Raw genomic sequence first — 20,887 nt, 5'->3', positions numbered from 1 at the left:
AGGGAGAAAGTAGCTTTTTTTGTTTGTGAGGCAGTTAGGGTTAAGTGACTTGCCCAGAGTCACACAGCTAGTAAAATGTGATGTGTCTGAGGCCAGATTTGAACTCAGGTCCTCCTGACTCCAGGGCTGGTGCTCTATCCACTGCATCACTTAGCTGCCCTGAGAAAGTAGCTTTGAGGAATGGGACCCCCGTAATCAAAGAAGAGAGCTGGCTACTGACTCATGAGAGAGCAAGTCCTGGCAATAGGGAGTCAAACCTGGAGAACTGAGAATCTAGCTCAGCAAAAACATATTCCCCCAGAAATGTGCAGAGCCTGCACTAAAACAAAGTCCAAAGTCGAGAAATGGTCTGGAAGAACGATCAAACAAACAAAGAACCCCATCATAAAGAGCTACTATGGTGGGAGGGAAGCTCAAGACGCAGAGGGAGAAAATTACTTCAATACACCTGCAAGCAAAGCTTCAAAGAAAAATGCAGCTTGGATAAAAATTCCTTGAAGAGTTAAAGAGTTTCAAAAAGAGGGGTAAAATATTTTAAAACCAAATTAGAGTTATAGGAAAAAATATGAAAACAGAATTAACATCTTGGAAAAAGAGAAACAATGTTACTGAAGAAAATAACACCTCGAAAATCAGAATTGGCCAAATGAAAGCTAATGACTCCGGAAGACATCAAGAAATAATAAGACAAAGTCAAAAGTCTGAAAAACTAGAAGGAAATGTGGACTATCTCATAGGAAAAACAACTGACCTGGAAAATAGATCAAGGAGACATAATTTAGGGTTCACTGTACTACCTGAAAGTCACAAACAAAAAAAGAGCCAAGAAATCATATTTCAAAAAAATTATAAAAGAACACCGTCCGGATATCTTCAAACCAGAGTGAAAGAATCTACTGGTTACCTCTTGAAATACAAAAATCAAAACTCTAAAGAATATTATAGCCAAGTCCAGAACTCCCTGGTCAAGGAAAAAATACTGCAAGGATCCAGAAAGAAAGAATTCAAGTACTGAGGAGCAACACTCAGTACATTAATCACCAGGCATCTTAGAAGAAGTCTAATCAGATAGAAGGAGCAGTTCTGATTTTGTTATATTTTGAGGATCTCAAAAGAAGAATGGAAGGACAAGGAAGAGGAATGTACTGGGAGAGGCAGGAAGAGAGAAGACGAATGAAGAAAATTATCTCACATTAAGGGGGAATACAAGAAGGAGTTTATACAATGGAGTAGGCCATAGGGAAGAGTGGACCACACTTGAACCTTATGTTCATCTCACCTGGTTAAAGGTGGCAGCTAGGTGGCGCAGTGGATAGAGCATCAGCCCTGACATCAGGAGGACCTGAGTTCAAATGTGGCCTCAGACCAAACACTTGACACTTACTAGCTGTGTGACCCTGGGCAAGTCACTTACCCCCAATTGCCTAAAAATAATAAAAAAAAGGTGAGAAGGATATACATACACATAGGTATAGAAATACATCTTACCCAACAGGGAAATAGAATGGAAAGAAGGGAAGGAAATAAGAGGTAGGGTAGATTAAGGAAGGAAGTAGCTAAAAGCAAAACAGACTCTTAAAGAGGGGACAAAGGGGGAAAAAGTAAGTATAAGAGAGTAGGATGGAAGGAAATATAGTCAAAGCTATGCTTTTTTTTTTCAGTAGCAATGTAAGGCTGTGAGAGTTGGGCTATAAGGAAAACTGAATGCCACAGAATCAAAATTTTAAAATTATGATGCTGGAGAATACTTTTGAGACTCCTTTAGACAGCAAGGAAATCAGTCAATATTTAAATTAATGCAGGCTATTCACTGGAAGGTCAAATACTTAAATAATTTGGCCATGTAATGAGAAGACAGGACTCACTGGAAAAGACCCTAATGTTGGGAAACATTGAAGGCAAAAGGAAAAGGAGATAGATAGTATCATGGAAATAATGAACATGAACCTGGATAGACTTTGCGAGATACTGGAAGATAGAAGGGCCCAATGTGCTATGGTTCGTGAGGTCGTGAAGAATTGGACATGACTGAACAACAACAATCATAACTGTGAATGTCAATGGGATGAATTCACCCATAAAATGGAAGAGGATAGAAGAATGGATTAGAAGCCCAAATCCAACAATAGGTTGTTTACAAGAAACATACTTGAAACAGCAAGATACACAGAGTTAAAATAAGAGGTTGGAGAAGAATCTATTATGTTGCAGTGAAAGTAAAAAAGGCAGGGTTGCAATCACAATTTCAGACAAAGCAAAAGCAAAAATAGACCTAATTAAAAGAGATAAATAGAGAAACTTCATTTTGCTAAAAGGTATCATAGACAAGTTAAGGATATAAACAGAAGTTTAGCAAAGTTAAATATACTATACCTCTGGAAAATACTGAATGGAAATGGAAAGGAATATATCTATTCCTCAGCGGGCATGGCACACTTACAAAAAATAAAAACCTCACAAACAAGTGCAGAAAAGAAGAAATATTAAATGCATCTTTTTTTCTAACCATAATGCAATAAAATTGCATCCAATAAAGGGCTTTTAAAGCAAAGATTAAAAATTCATTGGAAATTAAACCTTAGGAAATCCTAAAAAATGGATAGGTCAAAGAACAAATCATATGAAGGAAATCAATGAAAAAAATGGGAAGAAAGGAGATCTAGCAGTCCTTGTACAATCATAATACAAAGCTGTAATTGTCAAAACAATTTGATACCAGGTAAGAAATAGGGAAGTCGATCAGTGAAATAGATTGGGCACATGATATAAGCACAGTAACCTATTATTTGATAAACACTCAAATCCCAGCTATTGGGTCAAGGACTCACTATTTAACAAAAACTGTTGGGAAAACTGTAAACAGCCTGGCAGAAACTAGATATAAATGAACAGCTCAGACCAGATATCATGATAAGTTCTAATTGGTATATGATTTAGAAAGAAATGATGACATTATAAGCAAATTAGAGGAGCATGGAAGAAATTACCTGTCACATCTATGGAAATGGGAAGAGTTCATTACAAAATAAGAGATAGAGACATTCACAGGAGACAAAACGGCCAATTTTGATTACACCAAATTAAAAAGGTTTTGCATGACAAAACCAATGCGGCTAAAATTAGAAAAGAAGCAGAAAACTGGCAGGAGAAATCTTTGCAGTAAATTTTTCTGATAAAGGTCTTATTTCTACAATATTTAGGGAACTGAGTCAAATTTGTAAGAATTCATTCCCCAAATGATAAATGGTCAAACGACCTGAATAAAGTTTTTAGAAGAAGAAATCTAAACTATCAATAGCCATATGAAAAATGCTCTAAATCACTAATATTTGGAGAAATGCAAATTAAAACAATTCTGGGGTACCTCCTTCAAGTTGGTTAAGTTGAGAAAACAGGAAAATGAAAAATGCTGAAGGGGCTGTAGGAAAACAGGTATTTCAATGCATTGGTGGAGCTATGAACTTGTCCAACAATTCTGGAAAGCAATTTGGAATTATACCCAAAAAACTATTAATCTATGGATACCCTTTGACCCAGAGGTAACGCTAGTATGTCTATACCTCAAAGAGATCAAAAATAAAAAGGAAAAAGACCCATATGTACAAAAAAATTTACAACAGCTCTTTTTGTGGTAGCAAAAAATTGGAAACTGAAGGAATGCTCACCACTATGTGATTGGAATACTATTATGCTATAAGAAATGAGGAAGAGGATAGTTTCAGGAAAAACCTAGGAAGACAATTTTGAAAGACTTAGGAACTCTGATCAATACAATGAGCAACCACAGTTCCAAAAGACTCAAGGTATGAAACATGCTGCCCCCTCCAGTTAGAGAAGTGATGGACTCAGAGTATTGATTGAAAGCTGTTTACTTTCTTTTTCTTTCTCTCTCTTCTCTTTCCTCTCTGTCTCTTCCTTCCTTCTTTCCTTTCTTTCTTTCCTTTTTCTTTCCTTCCTTCCTTTTTTCTTTCTTTTGGAGGGACATAGCTAATGAGGGAATTTGTTTTGCATGACTATGCATATAGACTTTGCTTTTCTTGCCTTTTCAGTAGGTGGGAGAAGGGGAGGAGGAGTGTCAAAATTAGAACTAAAAATAAAATAAACTGAACTGAAAATAAAAACAAAATTGAATTTTAAAAATGAATTATTTAATGAATATGGAATCTACTTTGAACTCACCTGATATTAGGAAGACCCCTTGAAAGATACAAAGTTAAGTACGGTATGCTTCTTACCACTAGGAGAGGTCAGAGGTTGTGTATTACAAAAAAAGGCTTTAGAGGGAGACCCATATAATGCTGCATTTGGAGTTTAATACAGCCATAGTTACTTTGAAAGCCTCTTCCTTTCTGAGGCCTGTAACTGAGAAAAGTGAAGAGTTGGCACCATCTGCTGGGACCTGAATAAAACTGCAAACAGATCAATGAATGCTACTGCCCAATAAAAGGAAGCATTATTTAGTGGAACTGATGAATTGTCTGACCTAAGTGCCTTAGTAAGGGATTTCACAATGAAGAGTCGTATCCAGGGTAATAAGTGCCAGAGACTGAGGCTTTATAAGATTCTGAGGGAGAGTCACCTAAGCCAGGTGTCAGCAGAGCCTTAACCAGGGCAAGACAACCAGAATTTTGTCCTAGGGTAATGTACTTTCTTGGTGGGGGGTGGATTTGAAGGAGAAGGAATGGATTTCTTCCAGTAGTCCACAGAAGACTGCTGTTCTTTGTCTCTCAGTCCTCCAGGGGCCTGGCACAGTATGACCCTGTTACCTTACCTGTCACTGGGAAGGGATCTCAAGAGTCCCATCTCATAGTCCCCTTTTTTGGAAGCTTATCTTTCATCCCCCAACAGAGATTTACTCTTTGGGAGGATAAGCTGCTCCCTCTTCTAGTACAACTCTGACAGCATCAGGCTTCCAATCTCACAGGTCTGTAAGCTCAGACATACATTCCCTCATTCTTCATATCCTATAAGTTGCTAAATCTTGTTCATCCTACCCTCACAACATCTCTCTCACATGTCCCCATCTTTCTAATCACACAGTCTCACCTGGACTACTGCAATGCCCTCCTAATTGGTCTCCCTACTTCTAGTTTCTCTCCTCTCTAAGCCATTCTATACACAGCTGTAAAATTGACATTGTTTTGAAAAATTTTTTCATTATCATTTAACAATCATCAATGAACATTCCAATATAAAAAAGAAAACAAAAGAGGGCATGAAATCGTGACCATGTGTTGTCTCTTAAGTATACATTAAATCTAGTAAGGTAGAAACAAAATTGCCCTGTTTTCATCTCCTTAGTCTCACTGATGTTCTTTTCTTTCTTTTAAAACCTCTGTCACTTCATTTACCACCACCCCCTATTCTCCCTTGCAACAAGTATAGTCACACAAAATAAATCGTCACATTGGTCATTACTGAAAATCTCTCATTCTGCACCTCTGGTCCACCACCTTTCTGCATGCTTCATCACTGTCAAAGTTCATTGCATTGATCAGGCTTTCAAAGTTGTTCTTCTTCACATTATTGTGGCCATGGTATAAATTATTCTCTTGGTTTTGCTCTTTTTACTTTGCATTTTCCCAAATTCCTCTGAATTCTGAAATATTTTCACTTCTTATGGTACAATAATATTCCATTACATCCATATGGCACAATGCTCTCAGTCATTCACCAATTTATGAACACTTACTTTGTTTCTAGTTCTTTGCCACCACAGAAATGTTATTATAGATTTTTTATGGGCACTTTTACCTCTGTCTTTGAATCAGCCTAATATCAGAGAAGGATACCCCCTTTAAAGATGCAAGGTGAGGTTTGTTTAAATATGTAAGGTCAGAGATTTTAAAATCATATTACAAGGATTGGACTATACACAGAGGTTTGCTGATAAGTGTTCAATAGCTCTCCCCCCACCCCTAAAAGTATATGGTATTTTTTAAAGTTTAACCCACATTATTGAAATTTTCTCCATCATTTTCTTGAGTCTAGAGATGAGTCCTGATTAAAAGCATTTGCCAATTTCCAAAGGTGTGAATGCTTGAGTTCACAGGCTGGCTCCAGTATATGCCTGAGTATATGCCTAACAGCAGTATCACAAGGTCAAAGTCTATGTATTGTTTAACAACTTTGGGGCTAACATGTAAAATGGTTTTTCAGAATGGCTGGTCCTGTTTTATTTACAATACTACCAAGAGTGAACAACTGTACCTGTCCTACCATGACTGCTCCAACATTTGCCATTTAACATTTCTATCAATCTGAGAGACATTTTAATTTGCATTTCTCTTAGTTATTTGTAGCATTCTTTTATAAGGCTGTTGATAACTTGAATTTCTTCCTTTCAGAATTGTCTGTTCAAATTCTTTGACCACTTATTTATTAGGGAATGGCTCTTGTTCTTATGTATTTGAAACAGTTCCCTTAATTTATTTATTCAGTGCCCTTATATGAGACCTTTGGATATCAGATCTTTATCAGAGATTTGTTGCAAAGTTTTCCCTAATAAGCTGTTTTATTCTAATTCCAGCTGCAATTTTATTCATCATTTTCACTTTTATGTGATTGAAATTGTCCATTTTGTCTTCTATGATTAATTCTATTCCTTGTTAAGAATTCTTTCCCTAGCCAGAGTATTGAAAGGTACTTCTTTTCCCTTCTCCTGTCATGTATCCACTTGGAACTTATTATGGCATATGATATATATTGATATTTCTAAAACACAAATCTGACCCTATTATTTCCCTACTAAAAAATCTTCTGTGGTTTCTCATGCCTCTAGGATAAAAGATAAAATCTTCAACATGTCATTTTTAGGCCTTCATAATAATTCCCACCTACCTTTCTAGACTAATTTCATATCACGTACTCTCCTTTACCCACTAATCATTCTAGACAAACTCTCCTGCTAGATGCTTGTACCTTTATAAAGGTGGTCTCTCATGTCTAGAATTACTCACTCTTCACTCCACTTCCTAGAATTCCTAGTTTCCTTAAAAGCAAACCTCATGCATCCTCCTCTGAAGAGTATCTCCTGATTTCCCAATTGCTTTGTTCCCCCTTGCAATTACCTTGTATATATACTATGTATCCATTCTACATTCCTCGTCTTTCTTCACTCTTCCATCCAACCAAATTGGATTTCTCTCTGTTCCTCACACATGACACTTCAATTCCTTTCTCCATGCTTTTGCACTAGCTATTTTCCATTCTTGGAATGTGCACCCTCTGACCTCTTTCTTCAAGATGCAGCTTAAGGACTGAAACTTTTCCTGATTCCCCCAATTACTAGTGCTTTCTGCCCCTACCATGTGATTTTTTTCCTTCTTTTTTCATTTATTTATTCTTTATTTATTTATTCTGTATATACTCAACTATTTGCTTTATTTATTCTGTATATACTTAAATATTTGCTTATTTCCCACTAGAATGTAAGCTCCTTGAAAGCTGAGATTGTTTCATTCTTGTATTTGTATTTCCCCACACAGGGCTCTTAATAAATGCTTGATAATGCTGGTTGATAAACTGATCAGTATGTATTTACCTTTGTACATGTTATATACTCCAGTAAAAATTTGGGTATAGGGGACTCAATATAAAAATCTCCAGTCTTTCTCATGGGGATAGTAAATGAGGAACTCTTTGAATCCTGGTTGGAACATGTCACTGATGTGATGCAAGGGCTGTATGTAGGGAAATGAGTGATTATTGAAGAGCCTTAGCAGACCTGCTTATGATATATGCAAATTGAAAATAAAGTATTCCAAGGCTATGGAAATTGATGTATATGAATTGTCCATTTAGCAGAGAGTACCAATGTTTCTAATTACTTCCTTTCAGGAGGGAAGGTCGCTGACTTCTGTGTCCAGAGTTGGACATGACTGAAAATGATTGAATAACAATAAATGTTGGGAATGGCCTAGTGAGTAGAGCCCCCTACAGGAAAGAGAAAAGGACTTGGGACCAGAAGTCAGAGCAGCTTCATTTAAGAACAGCTTAAGGTGGTAGGCAGGTAGAATGAGAGAGAGAGAGAGAGAGAGAGAGAGAGAGAGAGAGAGAGAGAGAGAGAGAGAGAGAGAGAGAGTGAGAGAGTGCTGGGCCTGGAGTAAATAAGTTTTGTTGTTGTTGAGTCATTTCAGTCATGTCTGATTCTATGTGACCCCATTTGGAGTTTCTGTAAACAGGGTTAAGTGACTTGTCCAGGGTCATATAAGTAAGTATCGAGGCCGGATTTGAACTCAAGTCCTCTTGCCTCCAGGACTGGCATTCTATCCACTATGCCATCTAGTTGCCACAGGAGTAAGGAGACCTGAATTCACATCCAGCCTCAGATATTAGTTGTGTGACCTGCTCAAGTCATTTAATAACTGTTTGCCTCGGTTTCATCACCTGTAAAATGGGGATAATAATAGTACCTACCTCTCAGGATTGTTGTAAAGAACAGATGAGATGTTTGTAAAAAGCACTTAGCACAGTGCCTGGCACACAGTGGGTACTATATAAATGTTTGTTCCCTTTCTGTCCCCCAACAGGCTAAATTTGACCCACATGCTATAGTTTGCCAACCCTGGCTCTAGAAGACCATTAAAGTCCTTGCCACCAATGGATGGGGTGTGGTAAGGGCAATACTTCCTAAGGACTTGTTACAAAATGAATGAATGTCTCATTTAATTTGATTCTATTCCTTAACTTGAACCACCAGATTAGCTGGAGTCATGACTAGCCTATCCCAGTTCTTGAGAGGGAACTGCTCTTCATTTTCCCCCTTATATTTCTTTGGAGCCCTGTGGGAGAAAGGGGGAATGTAGTATTAGGATTCTATGAGAAGGGAACTGACCTCGGGGCTCTGCAGTGCTAGAGGTATGAGTTACCTGGGTCACATGTGTTTCTTACATGTATGGCTCTATAGTGGTGTGTTCTATGTGTGTGCCCAGTCTTCTTTTTGATACTGTATATATTTATGGAAGAGTGTGTCCTAGATTTATGGGGAAATGTTTTGTTACTATTTATCATGCTATGCCATTTCAGTAAATGCCTTCACCTTTACCTAACTGTGTCAAATGACTGTTGTGGAAAAACCAAAGAGTAGGATTTTATTAGCTATATAGTTTTAGGAATACAGAACTACTTTAGGGTAGAAATTCCACAGGGGACCCAACCTGCAAGTGGAAGTTGAAGACATAGTCTCCACTATTTTAATGGCTGAAGGGAATAGGGCTTTGGATCATTTAAAAGTATATTGTAAAAACCCAGGGCCAGCCTTATTGTCAATAGGGAAATACTTTCTTAGTATAAACAGTGGTTAAGTAAGAATGCCTCTCTCACCCTATCATTTGACTTACTTCTAGAAATGATAGTTATAGCAATAAGTTAAGAGAAGAAAATCAAAAGCATAAACATCAGCAAAGAGGAGACCCTAAGCCCCTATTATACAGGGGAAAATTCAATCTTGGGAGGGAGTGCTTTCCCCCAGAAATGCCCAAATAAAGACAAAAAGAATCGGTAAAATATAATTTAAACATAAAATTAGCAGCTTCTTGTAAATTCTAGCTTGAGGGAGCAAAATTTGGAATTTAAACATAGATAGCTCTCAATCCAGGATTTCCTCCCATGTAGTACATAACCCAAACTTCCTACAATACCATTTCTCAAGTCCCTCATCCCTTCTAGCACAGCCTAGAAAAGTTTCTAGACATATTGGAACCAAATTTAAAAAATGTGCCAACTGATGAATCTAATATAAATAAGTGCCTATAAAATAAGAGGATGGACCACGTAGAGAGCTGAAATTTAACTAGGGAAGGACAAGAAGGCTTTGCCTCAGGGTACAAAAATTGAGGGCCCTGACAGCATATCTCTTCCTTGGTCACCATAGAAACTACTGAGCTAAGAACCTAATTAACAAGAAAAATGCCTGAAAATAGAAAGCTACCAGATGGCATGCTTCCTCCCTTTTCCAATTCCTATGGCCACACCCCAGGTGAGCTGGTCCCTTCTTGAAAGCAGTCCCCATCATGGGGGCAGTGTGTCCCATGGTCTCTCCTCTTCCTAATGTTTCTCTCCTTACCCTAATAGAATTTATCTTTCAAAAGTTGATTTGAGGGCATGTTTCATGCTGCTTGTCCCAAGCACATTTTGTGAAGTTTGCTCCTTGTGTTAAAATTGCCAATTATGGCTCTAGAAGGTCTCTGAGTTCTCTTTCAATTATAACATTTTGTAGTCCTGTGTTTTTTTTTTTTGCTTTAGTTTCTATAGTATAGAGCTTGGCAAAAAAAAACAAAAAACAAAAAACAAACAAACAAAAAAAAACAACCTAGGGTCTAATCCTAACTCAGCTGAAAGTTATTACAGTTGAAGGCAAGTCACTTTGCTTCTCTGGGACTCCACTTTCAAATCTGTAATAAGAGAGCTTTGGACCAGATGATCCCTAAATTACCTTATAGCTCTAAATTCTATTATCCACTTCCTCATTAAACTCTCATTCCTCCCATTCTTCATCTCCTTTTCTCCATGAATAGTAGGTTCACTGAAGTAGCCACCTCTTTCCTGATCATTGTTCCCTTTTTTCCCCTTCATTTATTTATGTAGCATTGTCACCTTTTCCCTTTCATCAAGGGCTCTGGTCCCCAAATAAGAAATTCCCCTTGGGCTTTACATCCTGAATTTATTTAAATGAGCTTACTGAAACTTAATGGAAGACAGTGTTAAAGGCCTGATTGAGAAGTGACCAATAGAAGGTAACTTAATTACACAGAGATATATTCCATTATACATAAATACAATACATTGACAAAGTTAACATTCTATCCGGCTGAGTAGAGTGGAGGTATGGACGCAGACCCTACTTGCTTTTATTTTATATATTCATATACAAAATACCAGCTAAAATGAGCTCATTTTGGCTAACAAACCAAAAAAAAATTCCTATATGTGGAAAAATAGCTAGAGACATTGAAATTCCTTATTAGCTTCCTTTAACATCAAAAAATATTGTTTAATCATCCATTTATACCTTGAAGTATATTAGGAGCTAAACAAAAGAAAGATGTCTCAGCAGCTAGCACAGTGCGTCACATAGAGTAGGTGCTTAATTAATGTTTATTGATTGACTGTCTTGGAATCCAAAGAAAGTAAGAACTAATGGTACCAGAAAAGCTTATAGTATTTTTAAAAAGGATATTCTGTGAGCAAAGGTGAGGAAGTGTGTTTTTCAGGCTTGGGAAACCTAGAGTTCAGAGTCATGGAAATGGGAGGTGGAGTGCCATGTGTAAGGAACAAAGAAAAGGCCAGGATAACTGGATCTTAGAGTACTGGAAGGAGAGTAATGGATAATAAGGCTGGAAAGACAGAATGGGGCTAAGTTGTGAAGGGTTTTAAATACTAAATGGAGTTTATATTTTATCCCAGAGGCAACAGGGAGCCAATAGTTTATTGAGTGAGGGGATAGAATCAATTTGGTAGCTATATGGAAGATGAGAATTTCAATAGCTTGGGCAATGAGTGATAAGGACCCAAACCACAATGGGGGCTATGTGAGTAGAAAGAAGATTTTAGATGTGAGAGATGTAGAAATAGAAACAAGATTTAGCAAATGATTGGATATATAGAGTGAGGGAGACTAAGAAAAATGCTGATGTTATGAGCTTCGGAATTAGAAGAATGGCGGTACCTTTGATAGAAATAGGGAAGTTTGAAAGACAGATTTTGGGGAAAAGATAATAAGTTGTTTTGGACACCCTGAGTTTGAGTTCAAACATCCATTCTGAAACGTCCAATAGGCAATTGTTGATGTGGGACTGAAACTCAGGAGAGAGACTGATGTCAGATAGTTTGGGGAGTCTTCTGCCTAGAGGTTAAAATTAAAGTCATGAGAAGTGAAAAATTGACTTTTTTGGGGGGGGGGAGACATGACAAGTGGGAATTTGTTTTGCTTGACTATGTATTTTGTTACAAGGATTTCACTTTTCTTTCTTTTTAAATGGTGGTGATGGTATGGATAACAGGGAAAGAAAGTAGATTTTTGTTAACTGAAATTAATGAATTAATGAAAATTAAAGCCAAAAGAACCAATGAGGTCATCAAAAGAGAGCATTGAGAGAAGGAAGTGGCTATGATAGAACCTATGGGACACTCATAATAAATAGTTAATATTAATGATCCACCAAAGGAGACTGAAAAAGAGTGGTAAGACTCACTGTGTCACTAAAATGCAGGAGAGAATGTAAGAGGATGCTGAACAGTGTCAAATGCAGCAGAAGTCAAGAAGGAATTGAAATTTTGAGGTCCTGTCTACTCTGTATGTGCAGGGAAGATCCACTGCCATATATCCCAGTATAGGATACTATCCTAACAGCACTGCCCAAATTTCTTGGAAATGGCACATTTTGGGGGCAACCAACAGTTTAGGTTTTCTAGCAGACATTCTTAAGGTATATTAATCACCCTATGAAAGGCATAATAATAGCATTAATAATAACAATAGTAATAGCACATTTTATATAAAAGCATACATGCCACATCACGATGCTTCTTCATGACAGACATGGTTGATGATAAAGAAAAGGAACACGGGAAAGCATTGCTTCTATGGAAGGCAGTTGACTTTTTTAAAGACAAAAATACACCATTAGGTTCACTGCCCATTGGTGGCCCTAGCGCTTAGCACAGTGCCTGGCACAAAGTTGGCACTTAATTAAATGGCAACTTAAATAAAAAATTAGTTGACTGACTGACTGAGGGGCAGGCAAGAGCCTGAAGAGGGTAGTTGGAGATGCCAGGTGGGTCCTGCTGGAAGAGTCCTGAAGGTGACAGGATTGGGAGGATAGTGTGGAGATTCACCAGAGATGACACCTGGCTGAAAGGATGGAGAAGAGGTGGGAAGGCTGCCCTGGCCACGCAGGTAGCACATGCAAGGGGCGGGAGACTTCCAGACTTGCATGTACACAGGGAGGAGGCACCGGCAAAAAAGGTATGGGAGGCAGGGAGGGAGTAAGTGATCGATCTGGACCGGGGAAAGAGAGGGAGCGAGCGCCTCACTGAGGGGCGGGCCAGGAAGAGTAGGCTGGCGTAGGCTCTCATCCGGCGCCTACGGGGTTAACAATCTGGGCCGAGGAGAAAGGGAAGAACTCGGTTTCCAGGGTAACGGCTCCGACTGTTCCGGCAGCACTGGCTCATACCACTATCCCAGAGGGCGTGGGGGGAGCCAGAAAGGGAGGGAGACGGAACTGCTGAGTGGCGGGGGACGCCCTGGACTCTACCAAGTGCGCAGCCCGCCCGCTAGCCCTGAAGCCTGAGGGGAGCCTCGCGACGGCGGCCGAGACGGCGAAAGGAGAAGGAAGAGGAGGAGGAGGAGGAGGAGGAGGAGGAGGAGGAGGAAGCGGCGGCGGCGGCGGTCTCCTTGCGCGAGCCGGGAGCGCCCAACTGCCGGAGGGCGGAGGGGGGAGAGAAAGCTCGGCCCTCATCGTCCCGATCGACCGCCTTGTCCCCCCGCCTGGGCGGCGGAGTGCGGGCGGCCCGGGGCTGCTAGGTTTGAAAAGCGGGCGAGAGACAAAGGCAGCAGGAAGCCTCTCCGGCGGCCCGGAGTCCAGGGCGCCCGGCCTCCCTGCCAGCCCGCCCGCCCCCACCCGACCTCTTCCCGGCCTGGCGGCGGCGGCGGCGGCGGCCGGAGGCAGAGGCGGCAGCGGCAGGAGGAGGAGGAGGAAGAGCAGGATGCAGCAGGGGGCGTGGGAGCGGCGGCGGCGGAGCGGCGGCAGCCTCGCTCCCCGAGCCCAGCGGGGCTAGAGCGGCGGGGCCCTGCGGAGCCGGGCGGGGCCGCGTGAGTGCGAGCGAGCGAACGAGCGAGCCCGCAGCCCGGCATGTGAGCGCGAAGCCGCGGGAGGACGGGGGCAGGCAGGCGGGCAGGGCAGGGCAGGGCCGGCGAGGCAGGAAGGACGGACCCGGAGGAGGAGCGGCTTTGGCGGCGGCGGCGCGGAGCCGGAAGGCCGGGAGAGCTGGGGGGGATCTCGGGCCCGCGGCGGCGGCGGCGGCGGCGCCGGCGGCGGTGAGCGGGGCTCGGCCCCTCCTCGGGCCGGGGGCGGCTGGGGCCCAGGCCCGCGCCTCCTCCCCCCCGGCGCCCGTGGAGGGGGGAGGAGGAAGATGGAGACCCACATCTCGTGCCTGTTCCCGGAGCTGCTGGCCATGATCTTCGGTTACCTGGACGTCCGTGACAAGGGGCGCGCGGCGCAGGTGTGCACGGCCTGGCGGGACGCCGCCTACCACAAGTCGGTGTGGCGGGGGGTGGAGGCCAAGCTGCACCTGCGCCGCGCCAACCCGTCCCTGTTCCCCAGCCTGCAGGCCCGCGGCATCCGGCGGGTGCAGATCCTCAGCCTGCGCCGCAGCCTCAGCTACGTGATCCAGGGCATGGCCAACATCGAGAGCCTCAACCTGAGCGGCTGCTACAACCTCACGGACAACGGGCTGGGCCACGCGTTCGTGCAGGAGATCGGCTCCCTGCGGGCCCTCAACCTGAGCCTGTGCAAGCAGATCACCGACAGCAGCCTGGGCCGCATCGCCCAGTACCTCAAGGGCCTCGAGGTGCTGGAGCTGGGCGGCTGCAGTAACATCACCAACACGGGCCTGCTGCTTATCGCCTGGGGGCTGCAGCGCCTCAAGAGCCTCAACCTGCGCAGCTGCCGCCACCTCTCGGACGTGGGCATCGGGCACCTGGCGGGCATGACCCGCAGCGCGGCCGAGGGCTGCCTGGGCTTGGAGCAGCTCACTCTGCAGGATTGCCAGAAACTCACCGACCTGTCCCTCAAGCACATCTCCCGGGGCCTGACCGGCCTGAGGCTGCTGAACCTCAGCTTCTGCGGGGGCATCTCCGATGCAGGCCTCCTGCACCTGTCCCACATGGGAAGCCTGCGGAGCCTCAACCTGCGTTCCTGTGATAACATCAGCGACACTGGCATCATGCACCTGGCCATGGGCAGCCTGCGCCTCTCTGGGCTGGACGTGTCTTTCTGTGACAAAGTGGGTGACCAGAGCTTAGCCTACATTGCCCAGGGACTGGATGGCCTCAAGTCCCTTTCCCTCTGCTCCTGCCACATCAGTGATGATGGCATCAATCGTATGGTCCGGCAGATGCACGGGCTACGCACCCTCAACATTGGGCAGTGTGTTCGAATCACTGACAAGGGCCTGGAGCTGATTGCTGAACATCTCAGCCAGCTCACTGGTATTGACCTCTATGGCTGCACTCGAATTACCAAACGGGGACTAGAGCGAATTACTCAGCTGCCCTGCCTCAAGGTGCTCAACCTGGGACTCTGGCAGATGACTGAAAGTGAGAAGGTCAGGTGAGGGCAACAGTGCTAGGCTTCCTCCCCTCCCTTCTCCTTACTCTTGTGGACTGGACACAGATTATCTCAGTGGATGGGGGGCGGGCAATGATGTCTAGCCAACATATTCATTTTCTCTTCCCTTCCTTGTGCCCCATCAAACCCATTCTGTCTTGGCATTTGGGGCTGGAAACAGATCCAGCTTTGTCATTCCTCTGCTACACCTACCCTACCATTTCCTTTACACTGAGGATGGGGACAGACCCAGTCACATAGAGCCACCCCTTTTTGCATAGGAATTGAAGACTGATTCAGCTTGCCTGTACCCCATACCGCCTTGCATTGGGAGTGTAGGGTGAAGGAGGGTAAAGTGACTAGTCTCTTTAAACCAGGGGAGTTGCTGAAGAATCTCTGCCTTCACTTATGCATTTATTTGAATACTGTGATCTGGTTTTTATTTCGAAGTGTATAAAAAAAAAAAAAAAAGCAAACCCAGCTACTACATCCTCCTCTACTTGTGTAACTAATCCTGGTCTCTTCTCATTATTTCTTCTTTTATAGCAAATCTGGTATTCATGCTATTTTTCCCTTTCACTTTTTTTTTCTTATTTTGGAAGATATTTGAAATCCTTGTGGATTTTTAAGTACCATTCTTTTCTGCTGAATATATCCCATATATTATATATATGTGTATGAAATATATATAATATATACATTTATATATGTCTGGCTACCTCGTTTTAGTTTACTTTTTTCTGAAGCCCTGGAATTCTTAAAAGAAAGATATTTTGAGACTGAAACATTTTTGTGCCTAGACTGGAAAGAGACCCCTATGGGTTTGTAAATCTTTGTTTTGATTCTCCTAAATCCCCCACCCAGTGTATCTCACTTCCATATTCTGGCTATAATTTTCTCTCTTTCCTCCATAGGGATTGGGGGACCCAACTGTATCTCTGAACCTTGACTTAATTTATAGCACAAATGATAGGGAAAATGAGGACTGGACTGGTTTAATTTTGTTGTTGTTTTTTGTTTTTTGTTTTGTTTAAAGTGAGATGCAGATTGTGTCTTGAAAATGATTATTATATATGCAAACTCTACCCTCCCCCAACCCCTTTTCCAAATTTCCCTACCAAGAAAAAGAAAAAAAAGGTCACAGAGGCTTCCTGTTGGGAGTGGAGAAAGGTGCAGAGCTGGCCTGTAGAACCCAGGGGCTGTAATGTGAAGGGGGAGGAGACTGAAATTCATGTCTTATCTCAGTTCAGTCAATAAAATGGAGCTCATGGGTTTTTTAAAATTCTGTTTCTAAATGGAGGAATAGATAGATGACTTTTGGTTTAGGGGTTTATTTGTTTATTTTTTTGTTTTTTGTTTTTGTTTTTCTTATTTTTGTTTTTTTGGTGGTGGGTGGGAACTGTGGCTTTAAAAAATGTTTACTTTTTGAATAGGGAAGGCTTTTTTTTTTTTTTTTAAAGAATCCTCCACAGTAATAGGCCAGATCACGGAGTTAAAACAAACCCAGAGACCCTATCAATTAATTGTACTGTTTGTGAATTTGTATAAATAATAACAAAGATCCTCTTAAAAAACATTTTATATTCTTACAGTAAAGGTTAAACTGATATTTATATAATAAAAAGAGGAAATATGAAATATGTTTTTGAAAAAAATCAGTCTATCTGTGAATTATTTTTAAGGCACTGTGTGTTTATTTTTGTATACTCTAAAGAGAGTAAAAGAAAATAATGTATTCTGTGTGGATGTATAATAGCCTTATGGTTAAAAGTTTACTTTTTAGAAGGACCAGTGTTGCCATTGAAATGTACTAAAAATTAGCTGATATATCAAACTTAAGTTTAAATCCAGTGTTTCTGTTTGTTTTAAGAATACAATATTATCCACATGGGAATTTCAGAAAATGAAACAAAACCCAACAGAATGACCAACTTTACTTTCAAGGGGAGAGGGGTATAACTATGGGGCAAAAAAAAAAAAAATCCATTAAAAAAAGAGTAGAAGGAGTAATGGTCTCCCTTACGGTTCTCATATTGGGTGTGGGGAGGATGTGAAATGGTGGAGGGAGCTAAAGCCATTGTTCAGGAAAGTTAAGAGAGAGCTGTCCTTGCTCGCTTGTTCAGTCATGCATACTGAATCTCTCACAGTGTGAAGGTCCCCATGGAAAAGAGTAGTGCAGTTCATCCCCTCTTTTTAACATTCCTCTCCAGGCCTGGCTGTATTTCAGCCCTTTCCTGGGGGAGGGGAGACCAGAAGTTCTTGTACATTTGCATTTTAACCACTTCCACTGTTGAAGCAGGCCCCTGATTCTACCCTGGTGAGTGTTTTTACAGTGCATGAGGGCTTTTTACAGCTCTGCTACTCCTTTAATGAAGAGTTGGTTACCTCCAAATCTGACACCTACTTGCTTTGAGAATATGGATATGAAGTTTCTGGCTAACATTCATCTTGTTCTTATTCAGAGTTTTACGCTCTTCATTTTTTCTTAAGTCATACAGATAAAGGAGCTGACATTTATAAAATCTATGTAAAATAGGGATACAAAACTTCTCTGGATCAGCCCCCTTCCTAGGGAGAGGCCAGCATCTAGGCTTCGGCTAGGGTAAGATTGTTTTGTAAAATTTCTAAGCTCTCTGCTTGAGTATATCACAAAAGCTGCATTGTTCCCTTTAGGAAAGCCAGCACAATTGGGTCTAATTGAGCCTGACACTATATCCATCTTCCTTTGCTTTGAAGGAGGTGTGGATCTCTTCCCAGCTAGAAGTTTACAATACTTACTGAAAAAAAAAAGGGTGATGTGTGAACCCCAAATAAAAACTAGAAACTTAAGATCGGGGTCAGAATTCCAATTTAACACCATGCTACAACTCATGAGGGTTTTAGCCCATTTTGATACTTAGAAGTCCTTCCATATATGTGGAAATAAGCTGTACATTCTTTACTTTTGGATACAACTAGTAAGGACCCCTAAACATGCATCTAATTTTTAAAAAATTTTTATGGCAAGAAATAGACTTATTATTTCTAGGTTAAGGTACGCTAAGATTTGAAATGAGAGACCAAATGTCCTCGTACTAAAATAGATAATTTGGATCTTAAAAACCATCTTTCTGAAAAAAGTTGAGTGATTCAGCCAGATTTTCTTAAAAGGCTCGTTGCCAAGCTCTGGAGAGTCCATTACGTTTGACTGATAACTTGATCTTGATAAAGTTGAATGGTCTGTATTCTCCTTAATCTTTAGAAGGAAAAATGATGAAAGTTGGTCCATGGGTAAGGTTTTGGGGATTAGGTCTGGGTTGGGGTTGGTCTGTTACCTTTACCTAAGCAGGGCTCTGAGGGCAAAGAAAAACCTAAAAAGGGAACATTAAACAGAAATAGAAATAATAGAAATTTTGTGGTAGCTTAAAAGGTACGAGGCCAAAGTCTCTCAAAGTCAAGAGCAGAGAGGAGAATGATATATATAAGGTAGCCCAAAACTCAAAGCTGGAAAGTAAGCAAGTGCTAACTAGAATCAGATTGATTGAAAAAGTATAGTACCTATTTTTATAAATTTCATGGTCTTGATGGAAATATCACATTGCCACAGAAACAATTTCAACAGATCTTACCTCTTCAGGCAAAAGCCCTTTTAATATTGCAGTCTTTGCTGAAAAGATAATCGATGAACTCAACTGCATGGCTGAAATGGTTTCTGCAGCCCCCCAAGGATGCCAAGTGGGCACCAGGCCAAGGTTGTTGGCACCACTGCATAATGTTCCCAGCCATAGAGTCCTTCCTCTCTGCTGAATTCTCAGCCTTAAGGAGGAAGCTCTTCAGATGAACTTACAAGTATTTTATTAGGCTTTTGTAAAAAAAAAAAAAAATCTTCTGTATTTGGCAGTTAATAAATTAAATTAACTAAAGTCCATGTCATCCTTTAAAAAACATTTTTAAAAATCATTTTTCAAAAGTGATCTCTTTAAAGGGGGAAATGACTTGGGGGGGGGGGAAGTCATTTTTCCTTCCATAACTGAAACATTTGAAATCTTTTAAGATTACAATTTTTTGTTTTTCAACAGAGCCACCAAGAATAGACTGGCTTTGGAAGAGAAACAAATGCTTTCACTTTTGACTTTGAGGACATGAACTCAAGTTTTCAAAGGTTTGAGGGACACTGGCAGCAAGAGATCCCACGAAAAGGATTTCTAGATTAAAAAATGTAAAACAAAACCAAGATCTTATGTAGTTTCGAAACAGTTTTGCTTCTCAATCTAATCAAAGGCCTCGACCTTTGATTTTTTTTTCTTTTTTTAGCACTGTTCTAAAGTACAAGGAAAGGGACCTATGGCAAGTCTAGAGTAGTCTGTCTTCTCTATGCTTAGTCTCTTTTCCTTCCATCTGACATCATCCCCTTTAAAAGTGAATTCTATCCCTTTGCCCTTTTAGGCAAAACCTAAATTTTGTGCCACCATAAACCATTGAGTAGTCAGAAGGTGAAGCTTTTTGATGAAATCATAAGGATTATGGATAAAGCTCGGATTAGGAGTTGGAACACTAGATCCAATTCCAAATATTTAAGTGTGGTACTACGGAAATGCCTCAGGCAACGCATTTACCTCTATCCCTGTCAATAAAGGTAAGCAAAGCTAAATAATGGTCTTAGAGGAAAGGCATTTGACCAAATGCCAAATATTTATAAATGAACCAAAATGAAGTGTACAGATGAAGTAAGGGTATACACTTTCAACTCTTAGATTTTCTGGAAAATTAGTAAGTATAAATGGCCATAAAATACTGCTGTTAATCAGCATTTTTTTCCTTTTAGAGAGACTACTGCCGTACCTTAGCAGGGTGTGAAGGTGATCCTGTCTTCTCAAAGTCTGTGCCTACCATTGTCCAAGTACCAGTATAGCTAAGTTTAGAGAAGGTCATCACAAGGTTGGACTCAGCAACTTCTGAAGACTAATCTGTGTCACTAGGAGGAGCCACAGTAATGAAATCACAGCTCCTTCTAGTCTTGAAGGAGTATGTCTTACATTGCCCATTTCAAATACTGATCTTAATAATTTGGTTCTGAAAAGCTAACTCTTCCAGGTAATGGACAAAAAAAGTATAATTAAAGACCTCATTTATGTGGCATTACTATGTATTGTTTTAAGCCACACTAAAAGAGTTCATAATATCGAATTTTGCTTTGAAAGAGTCCTTAGAAACCATTTAATCCAATCCCTTCGTTTTACAGAAACAGGCCCAGAGAAATGAAGACACAAGGAGTAAGCTAGCACAGTGAACTAACTCCAAATTCAGGTGTCTCTCCATCACACCACATTTATATAGTATTTGTTAAGGCATTTTGACATCAATTTCTCAGATGGGTTCTTCCATCTAGAAGATGCAGCATGGCATAATGGATACAGAGAACTAGCCTTAGAGCTAAAAAGTCCCGAGTTCAGGTCTTACCTTGGACATATTCTGGTTGTGTGAAAGTGACTTAACCTTCCAGTGCTCTGGGGAAGTCTCCCACACTATAAGTTTCAGAGAAAGTGCTGAACTGCATTGGTAAAGTGAGTCTTCTCACC

At 41.1% G+C, this 20,887-nt stretch overlaps 2 protein-coding genes across 3 annotated transcripts in view; one reads left to right on the top strand and one right to left on the bottom strand.

The window, feature by feature from the left end:
• Nucleotides 1-20,887, bottom strand: part of WNT5B (Wnt family member 5B) — a 140,253-nt gene that overhangs the window by 40,046 nt on the left and 79,320 nt on the right. The gene's annotated exons all lie outside the window — the stretch shown is intronic.
• FBXL14 (F-box and leucine rich repeat protein 14) lies at nt 14,073-15,800 on the top strand. The gene has a single exon (XM_027857352.1). The coding sequence runs from the start codon at nt 14,134-14,136 to the stop codon at nt 15,334-15,336; it is 1,203 nt and encodes a 400-aa protein (XP_027713153.1). The 5' UTR covers nt 14,073-14,133; the 3' UTR covers nt 15,337-15,800.

This window comes from Vombatus ursinus, unplaced genomic scaffold (genome assembly GCF_900497805.2).
Source record: "Vombatus ursinus unplaced genomic scaffold, bare-nosed wombat genome assembly UNPS02012082.1, whole genome shotgun sequence".
NCBI classification, from domain to species: domain Eukaryota; kingdom Metazoa; phylum Chordata; class Mammalia; order Diprotodontia; family Vombatidae; genus Vombatus; species Vombatus ursinus.
Note: the sequence above shows the minus strand (reverse complement) of the source record. Positions and strands in the feature narration are given on the sequence as shown.

Excerpts from the sequence above, each read along its gene's own strand:
- FBXL14 (XM_027857352.1), top strand. The coding sequence starts at position 14,134 with ATGGAGACCCACATCTCGTGCCTGTTCCCGGAGCTGCTGGCCATGATC.